This window comes from Camellia sinensis, chromosome 2, assembly GCF_055761805.1.
Source record: "Camellia sinensis isolate YWXY chromosome 2, ASM5576180v1, whole genome shotgun sequence".
In the NCBI taxonomy this organism is placed as follows: domain Eukaryota; kingdom Viridiplantae; phylum Streptophyta; class Magnoliopsida; order Ericales; family Theaceae; genus Camellia; species Camellia sinensis.
In genome coordinates, this window is record NC_138962.1 from 162,954,426 (window position 1) to 162,982,020 (window position 27,595).

At 35.0% G+C, this 27,595-nt stretch overlaps 2 protein-coding genes and 1 pseudogene across 3 annotated transcripts; 1 reads left to right on the forward strand and 2 right to left on the reverse strand.

Annotated features, from left to right (window-relative positions):
• Positions 1–2,603: 2,603 nt before the first annotated feature.
• Positions 2,604–7,718, reverse strand: LOC145819727 (serine protease SPPA, chloroplastic-like). Its single transcript, XM_082913615.1, has 4 exons — positions 7,399–7,718; positions 5,828–5,897; positions 3,423–3,577; positions 2,604–2,713 (listed from the first exon to the last, which is right to left on the reverse strand). The coding sequence occupies exons 1-4, from the start codon at positions 7,550–7,552 to the stop codon at positions 2,604–2,606; spliced, it is 489 nt and encodes a 162-aa protein (XP_082769741.1). The 5' UTR covers positions 7,553–7,718.
• Positions 7,719–20,184: 12,466 nt separating this feature from the next.
• LOC145819205 (protein FAR1-RELATED SEQUENCE 5-like) lies at positions 20,185–22,586 on the reverse strand. Its single transcript, XM_082913162.1, has 2 exons — positions 20,419–22,586; positions 20,185–20,332 (listed from the first exon to the last, which is right to left on the reverse strand). Exons 1-2 carry the CDS (start codon positions 22,584–22,586, stop codon positions 20,185–20,187), a joined length of 2,316 nt encoding a protein of 771 aa, XP_082769288.1.
• Positions 22,587–24,911: 2,325 nt separating this feature from the next.
• On the forward strand, positions 24,912–27,332 carry LOC145820428 (U3 small nucleolar RNA-associated protein 18 homolog pseudogene; annotated as a pseudogene). Its single transcript, XR_014361971.1, has 2 exons — positions 24,912–25,049; positions 25,879–27,332. The product of XR_014361971.1 is annotated as a U3 small nucleolar RNA-associated protein 18 homolog pseudogene (transcript).
• The last annotated feature ends 263 nt before the right edge of the window (positions 27,333–27,595 follow it).

Sequence of the window (27,595 nt, forward strand, 5' to 3'; positions counted from 1 at the left end):
TCATGTCGGCTTGTGAAGCCCTTTTGTTAATATGAAAGATGTAATTTGTACTTTGTTACATTTGTAATCGAGTTGTAACCCATCTAACCTATGATTGCTATCTCATTTGACTTATGCACAGCTCTTATGGACTAATCTGTTGTATAAATCGCTTCCGTACTTGTTAGCCCCATGTAATTGTACTCTGATTGTGTGTGAATTTTACACAGTTGGCCTTCGGTAATCTCGGATTACTGGCCATCACGACACCAAACTACTAGGGGCGGTTTGGGGTCGTGACAATTTTCCCATGTCATACCATGCCGGCTGGCTGCCAATTTCATACTGTGTACTACACCACCTACTCTAACACATTTCTTTATACAATTTTTTATTACACATTTTTTCATAAAAGGTCAAAAAATTAACCCAAACATCTATATTTTTTTTCTCAACTTTTTAGTCCAAAAAGACAAAAAGTGCACTTATTTTGGACATTCCAAACAACCCATTAAGTTGTTTAAGTTTAATTTAAAAACTTAATTAATAAATTTTAAAATTTGTTTAAGTTTGACTTATTTATTTAACGAGCCGATCTCAAACGAATTTTTAACAAAATGACCACAAGTCAAGTTTGAGTAGTTTGAATTTTTATAATATATATATATATATATATATATAAATTTATCGAATCAAATAGTAAGTTGTTCAAGAGATTTAATAATTTAACAAATTTTAAAATATATTTTAAATTAACTTATTTATATAAAAAGTCGACCTTAAACACTTTTTAATGAGCCAAACTCAAATAACTTGATTTGTTCACCAACCTAAGTTTCACCTATATCGTAAGGGATAGATAAAAAACTAGGGGGCACCCGACCACATGGCAGGGGTCATTAATTGTTATGATTTATATTTTATTTTTTTATTTTTTATAGTGTTAACACAAATTTTACAAAACAAAATCATTTGAATGATGTAGTAACAACATTTTTAAAATAATAAATTACTTTAATGTGTCTTTTGTTTTAAAATAAATGGTTACAAATCTATGATATCATTCTATATACATTTTTTACATAATTTTTTTAAATTTTTATATCATTACTTTTTTGAGATGAGAATTCAGTGTGTTTAAATTATAACTTAATGAGGTTCTAAAATTAATAAAAATAATTTTAATTTTGTGTGTCCCCTAATGTTTTTTATAATAAAATTTTCACGTTTTGAGACGAAAAAATTTATCCTCAAAAACTTCTATATGTTATAATGAATCATTAAATCCTTTTAACCATTTTTTCTTATAATTTATATTTTTGAATAGGTTTAAAGCTGTTTATTCTTAGGGAAAATCTACAATGTGCACCTTATAAAATGGCATATGATATGCACTTATTGTATGGTCCATATCGTGCCACATCATAAAAAATGACCTGCTAAACCGGTCATGTAGGAGGTTACAGAAAGAATTATAACTTTTTTTCAAATATCATAACAATACTACAATGAATCATAACAAAGTCATAATATTCACCAAAGTGTCATAACAAAGACATTATAAATCATAACAATATAATGACAACTCATAACAAATATAGTTATTTGTAATCAATTATCATAACATTTGAATCGTAACATTTTTTATTATGATTCACCATGACAAATCATAACTTTTGGTAGTACAAATCATAACTTTTGCTAATGAATCATAACCACAACTTTTTTCTCCACAATCATAATAACATTAACAAAATGTCATAACTTTTATTAATAAATCATAACGACAACTTTTTTCTCCACAATCATAATAAGATTAACAAAATGTCATAACTTTTACTAATGAATCATACACTACAAAAATTTTCACTTTTGGCGACTTAATTTTTGGTCACCAAAAGTTAATTTTTAGTCACCAAAGGGTTTTAGCAACTACATAATTTGGTCGCAATAGTCGTCGTCAAAGAATTGTCGCTAAAGGTAATTAGCGACTAAAATTATTTTACTCGCCAAATGTATACAATTTTCGACTAAAATTTTAGTCGCCAAAAGGTTGGACATTAAATTAAATTAGACCATTTTCGGCGACCAAACTTTTAGTCGCCTAAAGTTCTACATTTTTAGCCACTAAAATTTTAGTCGAGAGTTTTTCTTTTAGCTACTAAAAATTTTTAGCCACGTTTGTTTGGCGGATTAGGTTGGATGAGATTGTTAGTGAGAGGATAGTTAGTAAAGAGATTGTTGATGCAGGGATTACTAGTAAGGGGATTAGGTAAAAGTGTGGCAATTGCAAATGGAAATGACAAGCAATGAAAGAACATATACCATCCAGGAAATGAGCTTAAGGCAGAGAGGGAAAGAGACGGTGATGGCCACAAAGAAAGCGGTAACTCCACAGAGTAGTCCAGCGTGCTCAAGCAAGCGGCCTGGTTTTGGGTAGTTGGCTGCGATGTATTTAGCAACAACGAGAAAAGTGAGTACAAACACCATTAAGAGACACAGCAATTGGAATTTTAATGTCATATTTCGATGAGGATGTGGGATCGTTGCATCAAGTCGATGCTTCCCTCTTTTGTTTCCAAAAAATACAAGCATCTGTATCCTCAACAAATCAATCAGGCATCTTACCTGAATGGTCGATGTTCAGCTACAGTAAGCTCTGCATATCTTCCTCTTGATAAGATCTCTTTATTGAAGCCAATCTTTTCATATAGTTTTCCTAAATTAAACTTCCCTACAAGCACAAATATCAAAACATCAATAGCTATAATCTAGATCACCTAAATAGGCTTCCTTCATCGAAAGAAAAATTAGCCCACACAATGACTCTCACACCTTAAGCACACTAGTAACTATATAGCTACATATAAAATTGTGAAGTTCTCTTTTCTGATTATTTTGTGAAGATATGGGAAGAACGACGGCCATGTGATGATGCAGCAGATAGAACATAACTAGATCTGCAGCATTGACTGTATTCATAACTATAATCAAAGGCCTCCGAACAGTTATTATAAATTTATCTGCCATGTTGACTAGGCATAAAATTTGGAGTCAAGTCTCTCAGTCAGCTGCTCATTCTGTCATTGATAGGCAAACAAGGGCAATTAAAGAACAGGATAAGGTTTGATCAAGTATCAGTTTGTTTTGGAAACATTTTATGTTCTCCGAACAGATGTCAACAAAAAAATGTCACCCTTTGAGGAATTGCTGAATATCAACTAAAGGCATCCATCCTATTAATTGTTATTGATTAACAATTGAGTTCTGGTTCTAATGTTTAAAACCTTTTGGAATAAATGTTTTTCCTTGAGACATCGTCCATTCATCGATTAGTTGAATTTTAAAATTAAGAGGAACGAAAAGAAGAATTGTGATTAGTGGCATGCTATAGTGTCTAACAATATCAAAGAAACCATAAGAATGTGAATTGCTAGGTTCACCTGTCACAACACCAATTGATCCTGTTAATGTAAGATCCTCTGCAACTATAACCCCTGTAGCCATTGCCATATAGTATCCTCCACTAGCCGCCACATCAGCCATTGATGCAATGACAGGCTTTGAGGCAGCAAGGAGTCTGATTTCCCTCCACATTCTGTATAAGATAAAAATCAAGGGCAATCAGTCAATTTCTTTTTCTTTCCTTTCTATTTTACCTCTCTGCTATATGAGGAACAAAATATTAATCCAGGAATGGAGATATAAACATACATTAATTATACTAAACATAAGAAAGAACTATGTCTGAAATTCCAATTAGCTGAGTAAACTTAACCTTCTTGTGAAACCAAATATCTTTTATGAAAAAATCTTTTGTTTACAGATATTATTGTTTTGATGTTTCTTTTGGCATGTTGTATCTTTCACTTTTAATGTCAATATTGTGTATGCAAGATATTTGCAAAATATTAATAAAAAAATGCAGAACCGAATAATTATTTCTTTCACATTCTTCAGCACAAGAATATGATATCTAATGCACTAAGAGATACTAAGAATAACATTATTAAGTTTTTGAACGTCATTTCAAACAATAAGAGCACATTAGGCTCTGCCTCTCTCAAAAGCAGCATGAATGTGAACCTCCTCCTAATGGGTAACCTACTTTATCTATTCCTTTTTCAAAACATCTACTTCAACTGAAGAGATAAATGGAAACTGATTCTGAAAGTTGACTGCAAAAGAAATATGGGCACTAGGCCACTAGCAAGTTCATTTGAGCCAAGAGTTTATTCAAACAACAGTCTGCAACGTATTGAAGGCCTGTAAAAAAGATAACCTTTTAAATATCGGGTGGAACATATTGAGTTAATTACATTATTTACTTGCTTGTATAACTGGATTTACTTTCAAGTTTTAACTTTTCAACTTTGGTTTGGATTTCAAGCACCCAAGAACTGAAATTAGTCCATGGAAGTTCACACAGATTATGAAAGGCACGGCAACTGTTTTTTTTTTTTTTGTTTTTTAGAATGGCACTGCAACTGTTAACTGACAGTCTGAAACCATTAGTTGGCCGGTTATTTCAACCAAAGATCAGACTGTAGTGTATGCAACCCCATCAATAGAATGCTCAATTGATTCTTTAACTTCAGTGGGGGAAAAATATTGATTACATATGCACTTAATTTCACCAGTTAACCTTTGGTTTTGATTTCAGGCTCTCAAGAAGTGGAATTAGTAGAAGTTTACACCAAAATAATCATTTCGCAGCTACTAAAATAGGACTATTCGGCAAAAACAACAACAATGGAAGCTCAGCCTTTAGTGAGCTATCAATGGCAGATAAGGGGGGGGGGTTCTTTACATAAGATGAAGATGATAATGACACACAACTCTGTTTTTCAAGAGCACACCGATTATGTTGAGATTTAGGGTTCGTTTGGAATTGACTTTTTTAGTGGCTTTTTAACTTTTTATGAAAAGATGTGCAAAAAAAGTAGAGAGAATGGGTTGATTTTTGTACTTACTTTTTGGTTTTTTGCTAAAAGCTCATGTCCCAAACATAGCCTTACTGCCACCATTACGTGTGTCAATCATCTTCAACTTCGGACTTTGTCTTGCCTCTTGTCTCCTCCACTATGCAGTTGGCTGATTTTTTCACAAAATCCCACTCTGTTCTGTGTCTTTGTTTTATCTTGGACAAACTCTTGATGCTTCCTCAAGTCGCATCATGACTTTGAGGGGGTGTCACGATTGTCTTTATTTATTTAGCTTGAAAGTAGTTTAGTCTTTGGGGGTGTTATAAGGTTTTATTAGGGTTTTATTTATTTATCAATCTCCTTATAATATTTGATTATTATGGAATAATACGATGTTTAGTTTTCTCTCCAAAAATTTGGTCATTCTTTAGCCTTACCCCTCCACAAATTGTGAGCCTCTACCTTCATCTCCAAGGAAGCAAGCCTCCTTCTAGCTTGTGGGTTCTAGTTCACCATCTCAAGATTTCTATTACTACCACTCTCACTCTCCCTCTCCCTCTCCTCCTAAGGCCACTTCAGCGCTCACTTAACTCCAGCCATCCACACTGGATTTCTTGTAATTATTTATTTATTTATTTTTTATCAACAAAAAAGTTGGTTATGTTCTTATTTGTGTATCATAGATGCAGTGAACAGTATTAAAATATGCTTGATATAGGTCTAATGACGGGATTCAAGAGTGGGCTTGATATAGCCCATGGAATATTTCCAAGCCAATGCACTGAAATACCCTAAATCATTACTCCCAAGTAATAAGCATTCTCATAGATGAATTAATTTACAAGCCCTCTTATTGGAACAAGCATCATATGGTATATTCACAATTTAAACTTACTGTAAAAAAATAACACTGCAGCACTTACAAATCAGACGCAAGAGCATCACCTCCAGGACTATCAATTCGAATGACAACAGCCTTGAATCTTTTTGACTCTGGGAGAAGAAGAAAAAGCTCAGCATTGACCAGAGAAGGAAGATATATTAACGATGAGTTAACAAAAAAAACCGCAAGGGAGAGAAACAAAAGATGTGCACGTAAACTACGCAAAAAGCCAGAAACTAAAATTAAAAAATGAACAATGGAATACAAGATTTCAATTATATTGCAATTCCCCATTAATCAACACAAGCATATGCCATGTAAGCTTTGTGTTCCTACATAGGGCACACATATAAGCCTCATAGACCATCTCCAAATTTTATTTATTTATTAATTATTATTATTTTGCATATCCACATACCAATATATATCGGGTATTTCAAATTATGTACGTTAATTCAGTTGATTATTCTCTACTTTTGCTTTCCCTTTTTCTCAGCTAGCAGTAAAACATAGAGACAAAGCCATAAGAGTTCTTCAAATTACAAATCCACTTCTTCATTTAAATGTACTCAGTTAAAAAAGGGTTGTTTTTCTTCCCACAGCTCCCTTGGGGCCATGGATAATTAGAGCATCATTCTTTGAGATCTAATATGACTAGGATCCAGCATCAGAGCAGCCACTTTTGTAACTACAATTGATCTTTTAAATTATTCATGTTTAGGATTTGAAACAACTCACTTTGTATTTCTTTCTCCTTATTCGTCAGAGCAAACCAACCCCCTATCCCATTTAGTACGTCTCAAGGTCTTCAAAACAGTTTAGTGCATTTGATGCGCCAATGACATGATGGCCTATCCTTTCATCCACTGTATACTTGCTCTGCAAAACACCATGCTACCGTACATTTTTTCACACTTTCCTTAGTCCGCCACTTCTTCCTCATTACCAACACTAATGTGTCATTACATTTTATTGCTGTGGTTTCTGAAGGATTTCTAAATCATCCATCAATAAATTGAAACATATTTTCAATTTGACTAGAATTTTGACTTTTAAAACTCATCTAAAGAATATGGAAAGAATAAAGAATGACCCAATACACAACTTCACCTATATATGACCCATGGATGCCCTTACCTTCCACGTCAAGAAAATTTTGAAATTATCAAAATACTCTTAACCTATAATACTTGATAAATCATATCGAAAGCTAACCATATCCATACTAACTTAAAAATAAGCATAAACGGTGACAACCAATACCAAAATGTGATTAAGAAAAGTTCCAAGTGGGTCCATCTTGAAACCAACCAATTTCCAAACATTCTCGCTGCTTTAATTTTAATATTTAGAGATGATCTTACAGTTTGCATCATGTTGTAAACTTTACAATTTGTAAAGGAAAGTAAAAGCAAAAAAAAAAAAAAAGGGGAAATAGAAGGGTCAACATGAACTATTAACTATGCCATCAATTTTACAAGCTTTTTTTTTTCCTTTTTTCTTTCGGTTGTTTCTGAAGGATGTCTTTTTAAAAGATTAAAATAGCAAGAAACGAGATTTCCTTCACACGGATTATTCCAAAAAAATGCAGATCCACTAGCTAAATCATACCTCTTACCCTACGAATCTTCTCAATGAATTGCTCACCAACAATACCCGAACGAGGAACATTGAGACCCCGTGCATGACTAATTCTTCCTGAGGCTCTGATTACGGCTATTAGGTCCTTACCACCTGATAAACCAACAGTCCATTTCCTAACCATAGAGTATTTCCTGTAATCAAAATGATTGGATTTCTCATAAAGTAAAAATCAGCATACCTTGCATTATGCAGACAAGTTACATCAGTTTAATAACAGGAAAAGAGAGGAACTTTACTGAAGCTTTAATATTCAGTTAAGCACATTACAGTCAGTTTTAAAATCAGAACTTCAAAATTTGCCCAAGATGAGTCACACCCATAACAAATTAAATATAATATGAGGCTACTTATTACGATCATTCAATTAGGGTGCTCCATTTGTTGATTAAGATATAATCAGATAATCATGATAGATGATCCATAATTATGATCCCATTGATTAATAATTATATCTTGTACACAGAATTTCTGTTGTATTGAACTTACCGAAGTTTGGGAAGAGCCAGATGTCCTGGAAACATCTGATGTGAGGGAATAGTCCAAATTTTCACAGGACATTCCAGTTGATTGAAAAGTAGGTGGTCCTGAAAAATCACTGACGTCTATAGCGGCATCTTGATTGGATGAACTCCCTTTGGAGCGAAACCAAAGATCAAGATTGCACATTGAATGTTGCAGTGAAGAAATAATTCTGCTAGTTGAATGTTGAGGCGAAGGCACAATGCTGTTTGAGGTCGAGAGCTTGTCACATGAAGTTAACTGCATCAAATCATTGTTCCTGTCAAATGACATTGTGCTGGAGCCTCCACTTTTCCAACTCCTGTAGCTATTACTTCTGTAATAGCAGGCAAATAAAGAAAAATGAGAAGCCTAAGTGTTCTAATCTGGAAAGATTACTTAGGAACTTTGGTTTAAAATTTGGCCGGTGGACTTTTTGTTTCAATACTACAAACCATAATCTTGATTTTATTTATTTATTTATTTCTCTTTAAATTTCCTACTCTAAATGAAACGAGAAAACTAAAAAAGCATAACATTAAAGTCTGAATGACATACTTCTTTGTCTCGAGGCTGAGAAAGCAGAGGATTTAAAAGTCTCAAACCAAATATTACATTCCGTCAGTTGTCACAAACCCTCTTTTCCATGGGGAAGCTGTCCATGAGAGTCACACGGCTGTTCGGGGACTGTTATGAATTTTCGCCCTCGGAAAGCTTTTTTTCAAGTAAGTTTAAGGCGTATTCGGCTCTAACTCTCTATCTACGGGTCCGAATTATGTTCTGTCAGTTGTCACATGTCTTATTTGCCATAAGGAAGCTGTTCATGAGATTCACCCTGTGGTTCATGGGCTGTTTTGAATTTTTACCCCCAAACCGCCCTTTTCGACTAAGTTTAGGGCGTATTTGACTCTAACTCCCAACCTACGGGTCCGGATTACATTCCGTCAGTTGTTGCAAGTCTTTTTTGTCATGGGGAAACTATCCGTGTGAGCCACATGGTGGTTCGGGGGCTGTTTTCAATTTTCGCCCCCGAAACGCCCTTTTTCGACTAAGTTTAGGGCGTATTTAGCTCTAACACCCAACCTACAGGTCCGAATTACATTCCGTCAGTTGTCACAAGTCCTATTTGTCATGGGAAGCTATCCTTGAGAGTCACACGGTCATGCGGGGGCTGTTTTGAATTTTTGCCCCCGAAACGCCATTTTTCGAGTAAGTTTAATGCGTATTCCACTCTAACTCCCAACCTACGGCTCAGGATTACATTCCATCAGTTGTCACAAGTCCTATTTGTCATTAGGAAACTGTTTGTGTGAGCCACATGATGGTTAGGGTGCTGTTTTGAATTTTCGCCCCCCGAAACCCCATTTTTCGACTAAGTTTAGGACGTATTCTGCTCTAACACCTAACCTACGGGTCCGGATTACATTCTGCCAGTTGTCACAAGTCCAATTTGTCATTGGGAAACTGTCCGTGTGAGCTAGACGGTGGTTCGGTGGCTGTTTTGAATTTTTCCCCCCGAAACGCCCTTTTTCGACTAAGTTTAGGACGTTTTCGGCTCTAACTCTCTATCTACGGGTCCGAATTACATTCCGTCAGTTGTCACAAGTCCTATTTATCATGGGGAAGCTATCCGTGAGAGTCACATGGTTGTTCGGAGGCTGTTTTGAATTTTCTTCCCCGAAAAGCTATTTTTCGAGTAAGTTTAAGGCGTATTCGGCCTTAACTCTCTACCTACGGTTCCGAATTACGTTCCGTCAGTTGTGACAAGTCTTATTTGTCATGGAGAAGCTATCCATGAGAGTCACACGGTGGATCAGGGGCTGCTTTAAATTTTTTCCATTCTCAATTGGTTGGCCATTCGCAATTGGTGTGGTCTAGGTTGACATCAAACAACCAAAAAAATTATGAAGATTTGGGTTGATTTCAGTAATTGGCACAACATTGAGCCAAATTACGGAGAATTTAGACTTCCCACCCAAAAATCATAAAAGCTTTGATTAATCACGTCCTTTGGTCCACTGAAACACAACTTTCATCATCGACTTAGACCAGTATAATAGCATTGTTACCGCTACTAGTGTCATGTTATCTTCATGTCGAGATGATGACGTCACCTATGAATCAGTTTGACACATTTATGACTCTAGCACGTACTGGTATTAGCCCTTGCCTATTATCTCATAGACGGTCACAACTTTTTTACCGTTACTGCGTTTCAAAAATAATATATTGTATTTTTTTTCGTAGATATATATTGTTTCTCACTGTACCCACCCTAATGACTACATTATTTGTCTTTTCTTACTTTGGTCCAATTGCTAACTTCTGAGGGAAACTTTGGAATTTTTAAAATTAACTTTCCTACCTTGATCACTTGGAGACCTTTGTTTTCACACTTCAAAATAGATGGTTCATGGTAGGCAGTAAATGGAAGGGTTCTATAATGGAGGGTTGCATGTTGAGGTGGTCTACAGCAGAGGATTTGGTACAAATTTAGGTAAACTTGACCCATGGGGCATTTTCCATCACAGAACTATAACAATTGTTACAATCTGGACCAAAGTGAAAAGAATCTAATCAGTGTGTTCGGTTTCAATTTTTTGAATTCACCTTTTGAAAATTGAGTTCTTTGCTTTTTGTGTTTTTCTGTTTTTAGTGAATATTTTTGAAATTTTAAGTAATTTTTTTTACTTTTTTAGATGCACCTTACTTAGATGTATCTAAATAGTAAAATATTTGTGAAAAAATATTTTAAAAACTAATAAGTATGCAAAAATACGACAAATGTACTGTCTTTTCATTTTTATTTTTTCTTGGTATTTAGTGTATTTTGTACAGATTTTTTTTCACAAATATTATACTTTTTAACTGTATTTATGTTAGGTGTGTCTAGAATTTTTTAAAAAAAATGCTTAAAATATTAAAAAATGTCATTGCAAACATTAAAATACGAAAAATTTAAAAGTAGAATTTTATGAAAAATGTTTTCCAAAAACCAGAACCAAACAAGCTGAATTTTTTTTCATTAATTTTTGGATTCATTATCAGATCAATCTAATTTTTTTTCTGAATAAAATACACAAAACGCATGACAAAATAAAGGGTTTTGTATTGAAAGAAGGCCCAAACAACACGATCCGGTCCATATTGTGGGCTGAAGTCAATCCATCTCCATTACAATAATCATATATTTTGTTTCCAAAAAAAAAAAAAAATTTAAACTTCCTCAAAACTCAACCAATGCCTATTTGGGAACCCAAAAGATCCCACCCAAACGAAACCCTTGAGATCAATTTTTATAACCCTTGTCCCTCACGTTTCTTTTCTCCCATTCTCTCTTTCTCAGCCTCCTATTCTCTTACAGCCGTGTACTCCTTTTGCTGGAAACCACACAGTTGCTGCTGCCACCACCATTACTAGCCAACACCTTCATGATGTAGAGACGTATGGTATGTTTTCTTTGATTGTAAACTCATGTAAGTTGATTGTAGTTCCCTGTTTTAAACCTGTTTTGGTCTGTTTGGATTTTTATGTGTTCATTCAATTTTTCGATTGTATATATGTGTTGTTCATGTGTTTAAAACGTAGTATGATGTACCTAATATGAAACCTAATGTATATGAGTTATATATTTGATGAGTTTTAAAAGCAGAACAATGGTTGCCAAGAGGCCAACCGCAACAAGAGGAGAAAAAAAAAAAAACCTGTGTGAAATCACCTAGCAATCCTGGTGCGACAATCTTTCGGTTCATACATACGTATATATATATATATATGTTTGTATATGAGAATGAGAAATATAATCCCGATCATGTACTCCTTTTTAAATTTTTTTTTTCTTCTTTTCATTTAAATTTGAGTAAAACTGTGATTAAATCAATCCGTACTCTTTTTTTAAAAAAATTATCAAATTCAAGTAATAATATTGACTGTTGAAAGAATTGGTTGAGGATTAGATGTGCTTTTAATCGTGGCAAGTCATTGTTTGTTGATTGGAATGGAGTGAATTTATTGTTGTTGATTTGTTTTTTTTTCTTGTTAATTTGAAAATGCTGGTGTACTTTTCTGAGGCCAATCCAAATGGGTTCTCAGTGTAAACTGTGTGGGAATACAATTTCACCCGGCCTAAATTGTATTGGTGGGCAGCCTCAACGTATTACATGTTTTTTCTCATGTCTTATTTCAGGGAACTGCCCTACATTTTTTTTTTTTCATAGAGCAAATCTTTTTTCTGATATTGTTGTGATAGTGGATAGATTTTTTTTTTAATTTTTTTAAAATGAAAGAAAATTGGTACTTACAACTTCAACTTTTGTAGTTGTATTGACAATAAAGCTTTTGTTAAAACATATACATATTCATCTGATAGTCATAAATTGATTAGAAGTTGGTATGAGGTTTTGTTAGATTTGTTTTTCCCTTCCCGGTGGTGTGTACATTTATGGTAATAAAAATTTGAGTGTTTAGGGTGATGGGGAGAATGGTGTTTTGGTGAGGGAGAGAGGAATGGAGCCTTTGGGACATTGAAAGGTAAAACTAAGCTGTGGAGGACTGCTGGTTGCATATGGGCAAATGTGAAGCAAATTCTAGAGATTATCGATATAGTAATAGAGTTTGATGTGTCAAATGTTAATAAAGTAGATGCTAGTTAATCTAATCAACAACAATGTTTATTTGTTTGCCTCATTTAATTTTTTTTTTTTTTTTTATTTTGTATTTTTATATTTATAAACAATGTGTAATTGAACAGTTTGTCGTTATTATTTTTCTTTTATTTTGTGTACTTTTCTCGCATTGACTAACTTGATTTAATTTTTTCCTCATACGATTATTTCACGATTTGCTTGTGTAGATAATATATAACAATACACAATGAGCGAAGGAAGCAACAAACCTTGCATACACAAACGATTTACACCGGCATTCTTCTTCTACAAGTATTATTTCTTCACACTATTCAATTTCTTATTTTAATTGCATTTGTTATGTTGGGTTGAAATATTAATCCTTATTATTCATTTGGTTGAACCTGTAGCAAAGATGAAAACAAAAGCAAGCAAGAAACACAAATAAAAGTCACCGACACGGTTTGCACATTGCTTACCACATATTGTTATCATATTTAATGTTATCTGTATCCGTTTTTTTTCTACAAGCATCAATTATGTTCACTTTTGAGGCAATGTAGATGACAAAGGACATAGGACATCAACGGAGAACCCAACGGAAGGAGGAGAATAACGATTACAAAGAGATGGGAAGGTGTAGTGTTGTTGATAAGCAAGCCAAGCTGAAAGGTCCCCTTCCCACAAAACCAAGAAAGGTGAAATATAGGGAGACCAAAAAACGAATTGTTTTAATATGAACTATTTCACACATTGTAATAACGTGTTCGCATTTGCATATACTCACATAAATTGATTCACACACTATTGTTAATTTATTGAAGTTGTTTATCTTAAATTATTCTAACACCCACTATATTCTTTTTCAGTGGCATTTCCAAACGCGAATTTCCTTGAGATCAATTGTTAAAATAATCAAAAGATTGAGCTTGGAACAACATGATGCAATTAGTAACAGTGGTTTAGGGGGCCTATTGAATCTCAGATGTACAAAGCTTGATCATGACCTCTGTGAATGGTTGATTCAAAAATTTGATCCCAAAACTTGTTCCTTGAATGTTCATGGCCGACAACTCCTCATTACAGAACTAGACGTTCACAAGTTATTGGGCATTCCTGCCAAAGGAAAAACCATAGAATTGAATAAATCTTCAAAAGAATTTCCCAAACTATTTGAAGAACTTGGAGTTGTCCAAGGTGCTATCAAATTAAATGCTTTGAGAGATTATTTAACCAAAACCGATGGAGCTGGAGAGGAATTTAAGAGGATATTTGCCCTATATATATTAGGTGCATTCTTATGCCCAACCACAAAGGATGTTGTTAAGCAATCCTTCATTCACCTCGTTCAGAATGTGGATGGCATGAAGGATTATAATTGGTCAAAGTTCACTCTTCAATTCCTTGTTCGTGGTTTACGCAAGTACAGTTCAAAAAGTCAATCGCAACCAAATGGATGCTTATTTCTTATAATGGTATACTTGCAACCAATTAATAATTGTTTTGTTATAAATACTTGATTTTAATGCCTATTTCATTGCATAGTATGTGTTAAATTCATACATTTTTGTGATGCAGTTGTTTTACTTTGATCGTGTTGCTCCGAGTGGTTGTCATGTTGCTCGTGCTCGATCGGTCCCTTGCTTGGCTGATTGGGGCGATGCAGAAATAAAAGAGACATTGAAACTATTCGAAAATTCAGGAGGTTACCAGAATGAGAAGGTCATCCTTTGTTTCTTTTCTTTTAGGTTTGGTTTTGTTTGTTTTTATTCATGTTGAAATGGAAAACTAAATTCTCTATAACATGTCTTTAAATAGGTTGCTGTTAATTTTGTTGTTGAAGAGCAAATGCCACCATCAGTACAAAGCGAGGGAATGAAAAATATTGATGATAGTCGGATTTCAAAAATTGAGACGACTGTTTGTGACATTAAAAGTATTTTGGAAGAACTAGTTGTCATTGTTAAAAGTGGAATGGCTAATTCTTCCATTCCCAAGGTCATGGAAAGATTGGAGACACCACAAATGCCAAAGCAACGAGAAGTGGATCACAACCAATGTAATAAATTAGCTGACATAGTTGCACATGGAGTTCTAGAATCTACAGGTGTACCTATAGTTGAACATGTGACCAATGTTCTCCCGCCAAAACATGATGTTGTGGTAGAATCTACGATTCTACCTACAGTGGAACATGTCACCCCTGTGCTACTGCCAGAACCTGCTGTTATGGAAGCATCAAAAAACACGGATGAAAATAGAATTCTGCTCGCACCATCAATCTTGAAATTGGATTCCCATCTTCATGATCAAACCACCCAGGTTCAAAAACAAGTAACAAATTCACCATTATTTTATGCCATTGATGGTTCTTCTGATACAAATGGTGCTCCCATTACACATCAGATACAAGGGAGGAATAATAAGCAAAAAAAAATGACAGTGGAATTGAAGAATAAGCGAAGGAAAAAAAATCCAAAACTCCAACTTGTTGATGAATCTAGTTCATCAACTGGTCCATATGGTGGTCGGTGCACTCGACGTTCAGATGAGGGGGTGGAAAGACAATATCTTATATAGCCATCGCTAGTAACAAGAGAAAAGCCATTCCAAAAAAGCCAACCCAAACAATACTTGACTTCAATGCAGCAGATTCGTCTCTCGATACAAAGGATGATAAGTTTGATCAAGTAAGTCATGTAGATTATATATGTATTATACGATGTTATTCATTTGTGATACTCTATTTCACGATTTTTGGTTTTAATGGTGTTTTGGTTGCAATTTGTGGTAGAGTTTGAACTTACTTGGAAAACTACTTGGCGCCAATTTCGATGCTATTGAGGTTATTACTCATTCTGTTATTGTTCTTGATCTCCAATCCCCTATAACACACTGTACGAAGTTTGACAATTTGTTATTTATGTATTGGGTTACATTCACAAGTCATCCACTGCACGAATTGTAAGGCCATGTCCTTTATCTGCCGAGGAAAAAATTCTGAAGGAATATTGCTTCGATAAGGATTTGGAAGACAGGTAATTTTATTGAGTTTATATGTTCCTCTATCAATTAACAGTAAGTTTAATCCTTCAATTTTCACATGATTCAGTGAGGATATTGTGGTGATGGAGCTGTTTTACACGCCGATTGAACTTGCCACCCGCTTAGATTTGTGCTCATTACAACCAAAAACCTGGATTCGTGGTTCCGTAAGTGTTCATTTCATATGTCAATATTGCTATGTGATGTCATTTTCAATGATATAGGTCTGAAATTATTATTTGTTGCATGTATTGTAGATTATCAATTTAGTTGTAGCAAAATTGACAAATGCCCAAAGAAGGCTTTTTCCGGATAAGTGTCATAGTACATGGTACTTTCCCACATATGTATCGGTGAGTAGTATAGTGTGTCATGTTAATGTTTGGGTGTTGATGTACACTTACTAAAGCATACTTGTACATTATTGAATGTAGCAACATATTTTGAATGGGACGGACCATGCAAAGCTATGCGACGAATATTTTGGGGAGTCTCGATACACTGGGAAGCTTCATGCCTGTGAAGAAGTAATGGGTCAAGCACTCTTACATTTTGCACGACTATTCTAAATATCCTCTCCATTGTACTGCTATTATTAAATTTTTAATATCTGTTTTATGGCATTATTATTATTTATTTATTTTTCATTTTCTAAATTGGTTGGGCAACATTGCACTAAGTTTTGTTATTATTGTTGCTTAGATATATATTCCGGTGAATGACAATGGAGAACATTGGTTTTGTGTCAAGATAGATATGGCACATCGCATGGCCTACCTATTTGACTCGCGTCCTAGTCGCACAAATTATGAAAGTCGAGAATTAATGGCAACGAAACTGGTAGGCCATTTAATTAAGTAATTTTTTTTTTGTCTTTGGTAAAATAAACATCATAATCTATATTACTACGCTCATGCATAGGTTCAAACAATGCATTTGTTATTGCAACACTATTTTGGAGAGCAGTATGTTGCAAACGTCAAGGAATTTGAATTAGAGAGATTGAAAGACCCTTGTCTCCAACATAAGACTGATAGGTATACTAAAAAAATTATTCCTTCACTCTCCAATTTTGGCTCTCCTATTAATATTACACACAAGGTTGACCTTCACATGCATCTTTTCATGAAGTTATGACTGTGGTATGTTCGTCATAAAGTATATGCAAGGTGTTGTCATGCCGACCGGCATACACAAGGTGACTATTTCATGTTTAACCACATAATTACACTACTACAATGACATTGTCGTATGATGGTATTGTTGATGGTATATTGTCTGTTCTATTTCCTCAGTTTGATAAGATGGAAAGGTTTAGGCTGCTAGTCGACCTAGTGAAAGATTTGTCGAACAGTAAGTATATTGATGTTATGGATCGGTTGGACACATACAAAGAGAGGTACGTCCCCAAACCATGAACAACTTATGCCCTTCATAAGCTCAGCTCATTACTTATGTAATTTCCTTTTGAACAGGTACGTTAGGCTCCGGAAGGCCAAAAGGAAAAAGAAAGATTGATAACAAACATCCTTTTTGCCACTAATTTTTTTTTTACAATTATGAGCATATTTTATGGCTGAAGAAGCTTGGACAAATGTAACTAACTTGGTTTGGCAATTTTTTGTGGATGCTTGAATAAGTATATTTGTTTTGGATTTTTTTTTCCAATTTCTATGGAATATCTACTTAGTGCTAAAGATTGTGAAGCAGTACTCTTAGTTGTTACAATTACAATCACTCAAAAAATTCATACGAAGGCTTTGATTGTTTACAATTTGTTTTACAAGTGAAGAAGGAAAAATTCATCTTGATTGTTTTACAATTTGTTTTAAAATTCATATTTTATTTTATTTTTTTAACTTTTTAAATCAAATTAATGTAGATACACTTAAAAATATACAAAAATTGTGAAAATATTTTTTTGTAAATCACTAAAAACAAAAATAAATACATGGAATAAGCACCCACCTTAGGGTGCCAGAGCATCAACTAAACCAGTGCAACATTGTATCATATCCATCCAGAAGAGCATCCAGCTACTATAGTAACATCAGCATGATAGCATAAACAAAAATGAGCTGTTATGACCAAACTATTAACATTACTCCCAAACATGAGTTAGTGCAAACAAAAACAAATTTCAGACTATTAAGGTTCTTCCATAATGTCATCAAACATAACCACTAGAATAGAACAAATAAAAAAAGAACCACCACAATAAAATATAATCACATTTCCGGATCAAAGCGATGTTATAAGTATATTTGTATGGTAAGAAATGGAAAAGCATTTACAATTCAGACCAAAAAAAAGAATCTCCACTGGGCTCCTATATTCAGTACTTGGCTATTGAACTCCAAATCCTATACAATCAAAATGTGTCACAAATCAATTGTTAAAAAAATCGGATCATGTCAATTCTTCCCACAAATCGCATGATGTCTTTGTCAAATGAAGCCCGCTCTTTTCTAGCAACTGCCAAAGATCTATCGTTAGAAAAAGCTTCTTCGACTGTGTAGCTGCTGCTGCTGCTGCTGCTAATAATAATGAATCTATTGAACTATGAGCACTGAATTACACTATAAAGAATACCCTAATTAGACCATGAACAGGTACTTCAAGTCCTCTACTGTAAGCCGAGTCTGACGACTACCTGTCTCGTCCTCGCCAAATGCAGATGCAACCATCACTCTTTTTTTTTTGCTGCAAAACAGAAAGTGAGTACTCAGCATCAGCATTGGAAGGAGATATAGAATACAGATACTAAGTTTGGAACATAAGCCAAATGTACGTGATTGATTTAACATCACAAAAGCTTTTCTCAGGAATAGGGAAAAATATATGAAGTAGCAATGTCCTATTCAGATTTCAATAATTCGGTTACCTGTCGGATAATAATAACCCTCTACACACTTGAATCTGTAAACAATGCCATCACTAACTATAAAATATTGTTTACAACAGGTGTGAGAGGATCTTCATCCACAATTATTATATGGGTAAATTACATTGAATCTCACAAGTTTGGCATAAATACACCAACCTCCCTTTACATAAAATTGCGATATAATGCTACTAAGGTTTAATTGGGCTACAAATAAAATTAAGGAATGATAAATTTTGTAAAGATGGTGTTCATTCAAGAAACCAATCAACCATTACTAGTAAGTAAATCAGTTTTATCCTCACCAATGCCTTCACCAGCTGTTATAAAAGACCCTGTTCAACATCTAAAATACCTCTACTACCATATGTTAATCAAGTACAAAAGTTCTCAATCATAGTCTCATCATATTATAAAATCAATTACTCATTGCAAACAATTAATGAGAAGAAAAAAAGAAAAGAAAAGTAAAAGCAAGCATAACAAATTCAGCGACTCCAGCACCAATTTCCTCACAACCCCACACCATCCCCTGCCAAGACCCCCCTCGGTGCCCCCATCTCTGACAACTAGTTTCGCCTACCCACCGGGGCCACCGCTGAGATAGGGTCAAGGAAGTTAAACAAGATTTTATCAATTGTCCACATAAATTCTCACAATAAGGAATAATATGGCACACCACCACCAATTGCAAACGACATATACCAAAACAAAAGGGTGGCAAAGAACAACAGGTTATATACAATTACCCAAAACTTCTATGACTATCCTTTTGCCTTCTTTCCCTGGGGGTGGGGCCACAAATAACAAAAACAAAAAGTAAACTGGGCACTGAGTTGCACACTAGTCTGCTTAGAAAAATGACAAATTGCCTGAGACACAGGCAGGCAGGAAAGAAAGTAAAGACTGATTGGATAAAAACATTCAACAAAAAGAGACCAATCATAAGTGCCCAGTTTCAAAGCACAGGACGAGAAAATTGATAGCAATTGTATATTTTAATGCCAATATTTTAAGCATAAGAAACCAATCATAAGTGCCAAGAAACCAAAAAACGAACCATCACACTAAATTTGAGTGTCAAAACTAAGATTAAGATATTACAACTACATATCAGGAAATGATTCTCCAAGGTCTAGCAGGCTTACACTTCCGAAATACCGGTCAAGTATTTCAACAAAATGATTTGGGATTTATTCACCTTTATTTTTTAAATGAATCCCCAAACTAAGAAATTTACAAGTAGAACAACGTAGACAAATGTCAATTTTGATAAGAAAACGAGGCAATTTCAAAAAATCAAAACTGAAATATGAAGGGAGCCCCACACGTTTGGGGTGACATAGCCATATTTATGCATTCTTTGTTATTCATTAAAAAGAAAAACAAATAATAGAGCTGAAAAAGAGAGAGAGAGAGAGGGAGAGAGAGAGAGAGAGAGAGAGATAGACATTGCAATATTACTAGTGATTGTAAACTCATCCAACGTAAGGACAGCTCATCCAACTTAAGGACAATATTCGAGCAAACATATTTGGAGTTATTTACCTTTATTTTTTAAATGATTCTCCAAACTAAGAATTTATGGATATTGTGAAAGATAAAAACACCTAAGACATCAACAAAACGTAACTAATATGCACTAATGTCTCCTTGCAAAAACAATGTATCAATCACTATAAGGCTCATCATAAAACTAAACTACACTTGAGAATTTGTCGGTTCATCAATATCTTCCATGTGGGGCTCCAACTCTGTGTTCAAGAATGTTTCAATGTCTGAGTCGCTACCCTCTCTCCGGCTAGTTGAAGCCAATTTTTTACACGTTCGCTTCGTGTGTCCGATGCTCCTACAGTAGCAAATAACACATAAACAATTTTAATAATCATGTACATGCAATAGGATGGAAGAAGGACTGCAATTAAAGTACCATACCTACAATACCCACAGCGCCTTCGTTTTAGAGGTTTACCCATAGAAGATGTCCCTCCAGGGTTCCCTTTGGTCTTCACTACATTAGGATCACCAACGCCACATAGTTTGGGTGCAATATTTTTGTCCCCAACCTCGGTATTATATTTTGTTCGCATTGCCCAGCGCTTTTTCATCTTCAATGTCATCTGGAAAGCCATTTCCCTTGCCTCTTCAAAATCGTTGTCTGCGTGTGAGGCATAATATGACATTTCACTAAAACATGAGCTTAGTATACCGAACCGGGCTGTCTGTGTTAGGGTGCTACAAATTTGGGTAAGACTTGGTTGTTGATATCCTGACCTAGCACGTCTTGTCCATCTCTTCAAGATACAACTTGGTGGAATACACATTAATTGTTCAGATTTCATGACAGCAACCATGTGGCAACAAGGGATGCCAAACGATTCAAACTTCAAGCAACAACATTTTATTGTGATATCTGCTGGAAAATACTCAACCGTCCAGGTGCTTGTTGGTGCCTTGTACTCACCAAAACGATAGGTGCGACGATCCTCCAACTCAACTCTTTCCATCACAAACAATTTACCCTCTTTGCTGATTTCACGTCGAAACAATGAAAAAATCTTCCGAGTAAAGAGCTCAGCTGCATGTTTTTCCAAACTTCTCAATGGCGTAGTCAAAACCGGGAAACTATTATCTGTTTTAGATTCTGTTTCTGCCTCATTAACACGCATCCTAGCAAGAGCCCTATCATATTGTGCTACAAATTCGTACAACTTTACCTTTTGTTGTAGGAACATATTGAAATATGCATTCATACCCTCGACACGTTGAGTGCTCCTCATCCCAGCAAACATGTGACCACGAAGATACGCCTCAGCCCACTTATCACGCTTGCGGTGAATCTCCAACACCCAGTTATTGTTCTCCAACTTGTATTGTTTCACCATACGAGCCCACGCATTGTCAAACTCAACAATTTGACATTTCTTTAACATCAACTGCGCGAAATCACTAGTAAATTCTGGTATGTGGACATTTGTTGAGGCATTTTTCTCCAGATGCCAAGAACATAAACGATGTCTGCAATTTGGAATAACTCTTTCGATTGCCTGACACATTGCCCTATCACCGTCTGTTACAACAGAGATGGGTCTTTGTCCATCCATGGCCTCCATTAACGTTTCCAACACCCACGTGTATGTCTCCATTGTCTCATCAGGCAACAAAGCACATCCAAATATGATTGTCATAAAATGGTTACTCACGCCAGCTAGAATCACAAATGGCTTCTTATACTGATTTGTACGATAAGTTGTATCAAATACCAATACATCACCAAATGCAGCATAGTCCATCCGAGACCTACCATCTGCCCAGAAAATCTTGTCCAACCGGTTATCCTTATCGACGTTGTACTTGAAAAAAAATAATGGATCTGCATCTAGTTTAGCTGATAAGTATCCTAAGGCACCCTCTGCATCCCCTTCTGCGAGTTGTACTTTGCGCTCAGCTTGGAACTGGTTGTGCAAATCTCTGTGAATGAAGCCCACCTTCTCATAACCCCCTGATTGATGGACCATAAAATCCATGATTTGACTCGTTGTCATACCCACATTGCGCATGGCATTTGCTTGAGCTTTGTCTGCACTTGTTACAAACCTATGTGACCACAAAAAAGGGACGCAGTGTGGTGCTGCCAAGGGATGGTTATGCTCCCCTACAAAGTGGGTCACAACATATTTTTTAATTGTCTTGTCATAACGCACACGAAATGTGGCACTACAAAAAAGTCTAGTTTCTGCCCTGGGAGTTCTCACCCGTTCCACACGCTGTAAGTATTTCTTCTCTCTTACACCTTCCCTTGAACAAACCCATTTCCTACTCTCTACAAATTTGTTGTCTCCACAAATTCGTTTCCTACTTCTTCGTACGCTAAAACCGATGACCCTAGCGTATGCATTGTAGAAAGAATAAGCATCCTCCTCTGAATTGAATTTCATTTGCAAAACATCAACCTTAGTAAGCATTCGTAAACAATCATAGGTTTGGGAAGCTAACCCTTCTTCTTTCCCATCGACAACATCATCCTTGCCATCCGGAGCAACTTGATTGTCAATTTTACTGTTGACCTCTTTCTGCCTACTACTTTCAGGTTCATCCGTCATATCTACATAACAAATCGCATAGACAACAGATGTGCACGTAGACAACAGATGTGCAGATTTGGCATCAGTTAAATGCAAATAATAACAAAGTACACTCGTAAATGCCATTATATAAATTAAAATCAAACAAATCAACACAAAAACACACCCGCCAGTGCCCTCCTATAAATTAAAATCAAACAAATAAATAAGCACACCTGCCAGTGTCCTGCTATCAATTCAAAGCAAATAAATACAAAAATACACCAGCAAGTACCCTACTATAAATTAAAATATAAAAAACCACACCCGCCAGTGCTCTGCTTTCAGTTATCAATTCTTAAAAGAAAACGAACAAATAAGCACATCCACCAGTGCTTTACTATCAATTAAACGCAAATAATAAGAAAACACACCTTCAAGTACTCTACTATCAATTAAAATGAAACAAATAAATAAAAAAGCACATCCATCAGTACCCTGCTATAAATTAAAAGCAAACAAATAAATAAGCACACCCGCCAATGTTTTGCTATCAATTGAAAGGAAATAAATTCAAAAACACACCAGCCAGTGCTCTGCTTTCAATTATCAATTATTAAAACAAAATGAACAAATAAGCACACCTGCCAGTGCTCTGCTTTCAATTATCAATTGTTAAAAGAAAATAGAAAAAAGCACACCCGCCAGTGCTCTGCTTTCAATTATCAAATATTAAAACAAAATGAACAAATAAGCACACCCGCCAGTGCTCTGCTTTCAATTATCAATTGTTAAAAGAAAATAGAAAAAAGCACACCCGCCAGTGCTCTGCTTTCAATTTTCAATTGTTAAAAGAAAATAGAAAAAAGCACACCCGCCAGTGCTCTGCTATAAATTATCAATTCTTAAAAGAAAATGAACAAATAACCACACCCACCAATGCTTTGCTATCAATTGAATGGAAATAATAAAAAAACACCTGCAAGTACTCTACTATCAATTAAAATAAAACAAATTAACAAAAAAGCACACCTGCCAGTGCCCTACTTTAAATAAAATCAAACAAATAAATAAGCACACCCGCTAGTGCCCTGTTATTTATTGAAAGAAAATAACTAAATAATGCACACTTGCAAGTATCCTATTATCAATTAAAATAAACAAATAAATAAAAAGCACACCTGGCAGTGACTTGCTATTAATTAAAAGTAAATAAATTAAAAAGCACACCTGCCAATGCAACTGCTACGGAGGGAGGGAGGGAGGAGGTATAGCTTTACTTCTACGTTAAGATGTAGAAATTGAGGACCTGTGACAAACAACAACAGAACATCGAAACAGAGTCAGTAAAGAAGACAATACTTAAGGAGATTTATGATTATGGGGCGAAAAGGAAGGATCCATGTATGAAAAATATTATTTTGCACATCTTTTCACATTAACAAACTACATAACCAATAATAGAGATGAAACTGTACTACTTTTGTTCAAAGAATCAATAACCATTACATAAACAGTTAAACAAATGTACCAACACCAACTGATTTATCACTTAAAAGATGAAAAAAAAAAGATCTAGAAAGAAACAAAATATATATATATATATATATATATATTATTTGATTGGATAGACTATTGGATCATTTTTTTGATAACTCGGTAACCACATATTCCTAAATCTAGATTTTAGATTCAAAAGTTCAATAAGAGTGTGGGACACCTCTTAAACACCCATATATATTGCATATTGCATAATATTTTTTGATCAAATATTGTCAATTATTTAGGAATATACATCAATTTGTATCTCTATTTGTTTGAGACGAAATGTGTTTACTTGCTAATGTAATTGTCTTCTTCTTCAAATATTATATAAAATTAGTGAATTTAATTGAGTCACCCTTAATCTTGTCATATTTAGTGAACACAAGTATAAATGGAAAGAAGTAAAAGAGTTCATGTAACACATTTGTTAACCTAATGTCCATTTTATTGCTTCGGATTGCAACGTACAATTCTTATATTGAATGCACTCATGCCAATTGACAAAGAAGCCAGCCCACCACCCCTCACTATCTTATACAGGTACCTTCATTGGATCTTTACCAAAGTATTTAAAGATAGTTGCTTTCACTAGTATTATAATATATCATGAAAACAGTGACATTTGAAGAAATTTTTAGTATGTAGGACATAGTAGCAGAAGTGATGAGTATGTGTTGTCACTACCACTATTGCTATGAATCAAAATAAAAACAAATAAAGTTGTCTCCATTAAAGAATTTAGAACTTTGTTAAGATACAGTAAGAAATATTGGGGTCAAACTATAGTCAAAGGCCATGGATGTTTTATCTCTCTCTAAACCCTAAACCCTTTGGAGCCTAAACCCCCAAACCACACAAACAAACCCTAAGATGAAGCAAGCAGATGAAGCAGATGAAAAAGACGAAGCTTGGGATTCCTAAAATCGTCTGAAACCCCTCAGGCATCTTGAAGTCCATGTATTTATTTTTCTGAAATCGTCTTTTTGATGATGGAGAATTGCTTAAATTTGTTGAGATTGCTTGAAATTTGTTTGATATTGCTTGATTATTGTTTGTGATTATTGTTGTTGTTTTGAGTCTCTTTGTTTTTTTGGTGAATTGTTAAAAAATATTATTTTCTGTTTGGGGGAGTTTTTGGCAATGGCAGCTCCTTTGGTAGCCCACTGTGGATGCTCTAAGCTTTTTATCTTTACTTTGTATTGTTTTGATTATGTTTTTCTCAATTGTTTTCAAGGTTTTGTATGTAACAGAGTTGTGCATCAGTACACAATTATTTTAAGCTTGTTAACAAACAAAACTAGAACTGGTGGCAGATGTGATGTGTGTGCATAGGATTGGTGAAAAATGTTGTGAAGTGTCCAATTCAATTCAAAATATGAAAACTGAAGCAGTTTTTTGAGCTGTGTAAAATGTGTGGTTAATGCAAAATTTTAATTTTCATGTTTGCCACCAAAATTTGTGAAACTGAATCTGTTAAAAATAGCATGACGGAGTTCACAACAACTTGGGTGCTCATGTTGTATAATAGAATAGAATCTTTTTTGTATACAAGTGTTTTTTGGGGGTATTTTTGAGTGGTGTTGGTGGTTAAGTTTGCTGGTTGAAGAACCAAAACCAAGATTGATGGTTTGTTCGAGTATTCTTTTGTGCATCCCATGATCGTAGTTGAGGCTGCTGTTTCAATGTGTGGATGTTTTTAGTTTCTTTGTTATTTGAAAACTTGAGAATCCTTGTCCTGTCGATATTGTTAGTGACTGCATTATTATCTACTGGTTGATTTATGCAGAAGTAGCCCTTTTACAAAAGATGAGTTTGATTTCTCAAAATGTGGACCAACTTGAGAAGGTTAAACGGAAGGCTTCTGACCAGCCTTCACTCTTGGAAGCTGACCAAGAGATTGAAGATAGAAAAGAGGACAAGAGTCAATTACATACAAAATAAAGAAGAGAAAGGAAGAGCGCAAGCAAGACGACAAACAATTGGAAATTGAGGAAGGGAAAAAAATGATGAAGTTAGAGACCTTTTTGTTTGGTTGTTTGGACTCCCCAGTTGAGTTTGGAAAGGAAGATGATGAGGAACTGAGAGGTGGGGTTGACAAAAGTTCTGCTTTGTTCTTTACAGAGAAGTCTGCGAATAGCGTACTTTCTGTTTATGAAGATGATGCAGAATTCCGGGAGAGTAGTGATGATGCAGACGAAGCTGGGCAAAGGAAACCTGTATGGGTGGATGATGAAGAAGAAAAGGCCAGTATAAATATAGCTAAAGTCAACAGATTGAGGAAGCGGAGGAAGGAAGAGGACGAGAGTGTGATCTCTGGTTCTGCGCATGTGTCCAGATTAAGGGCTCATCATGTAAAATTGAACCCGGGAACAGAGTGGGCCCAACGTGATTCACAGCCAAGGAATTGCAGCTCTGATGATGAAGATTCTGATATAGAAAATGGGGTAGTTCTTGCGCGTGGTTGTAAAGATGTTGAAGGTGTAGATGACATTCTTTGAACAAATGAGGACCTCGTTGTGAAGAGCAGGGTGAAGCTATTGCCTGGACTCCTTGAGTACTTGAGATTAGTATATGCAAATGCAGATGATCTTTCCAATGCTCCAATAAATTCAGTTCAGTTCCACACAAATGCCCAATTGCTCCTTACTGCTGGATTACATAAAAAAACTCAGATTTTTTCTGATAGATGGCATAAGGAACACCAAAATACAAAGCATTTTCCTAGATGATTGTCCCATTTGAAAGGCATGTTTCTTACCTGATGGATCTCAAGTAATAGCATCAGGAAGAAGAAAGTTTTTCTATAGTTTCGATCTAGTGAAAGCTACGGTAAAATAGGTCCACTGACTGGCCGGGAAGAGAAGAGCTTGGAAGTTTTTGAGGTTTTGCCCGATTCTAATACAATTGTGTTTGTGGGTAATGAAGGGTATATTTTGTTAGTTTCATCCAAAACAAAGGAACTTGTTGGAACACTCAAAATGAATGGCACAGCTTGATCATTAGCGTTTGTGGGTAATGAAGGGTATATATAAATAGCGTTTATATAAAAAAAGAAAGAAAGAGAAAAGAAAAGAAATACAAATATCTTTTAAAGCACTGAATTCTTAATTCTTTACAAAGACATTTTTATTTGTTTCTCAAGAAGAATCATTTGTCGCTTCTCTCTATTTGATTGATTGAAAATCGCAATCTCGTTATCTTTATCTTTATCTTTATTGAAGAAATAGTATATTACTGTACCCAAGTATTGTTGTGCAATTTGAATAGTTTGAATTATTTTGTACTAGTACTCTATGGAGGCAGACCCCTTTAATCTAAATTTTAGACTGAAGGGTGCTGTTTCAGCCTGTTTGGAGCTCCAGCAAATCATTGTCCTTGTAAATGGCTTGCAAACACCAACTTGGTCATCATAGGTTAAATTGCTGCTTTTGTAGTGTTTGTTTGTGTAGTCATCTTTTAAATTCAAGAATTTAAAAAGAGTTATTGAAAAGCTAACAATGAGC

Excerpts from the sequence above, each read along its gene's own strand:
- LOC145819727 (XM_082913615.1), bottom strand. The coding sequence starts at position 7,552 with ATGGTTAGGAAATGGACTGTTGGTTTATCAGGTGGTAAGGACCTAATA. Across the intron at positions 5,898-7,398 it reads GAAGATTCGTAGGGTAAGAG|AGTCAAAAAGATTCAAGGCT; the intron begins GTATGATTTAGC and ends TTCTTCTCCCAG. Across the intron at positions 2,714-3,422 it reads ATCAATTGGTGTTGTGACAG|GGAAGTTTAATTTAGGAAAA; the intron begins GTGAACCTAGCA and ends TTGTGCTTGTAG.
- LOC145819205 (XM_082913162.1), bottom strand. The coding sequence starts at position 22,586 with ATGACGGATGAACCTGAAAGTAGTAGGCAGAAAGAGGTCAACAGTAAA. Across the intron at positions 20,333-20,418 it reads AGGCGCTGTGGGTATTGTAG|GAGCATCGGACACACGAAGC; the intron begins GTATGGTACTTT and ends TTGCTACTGTAG.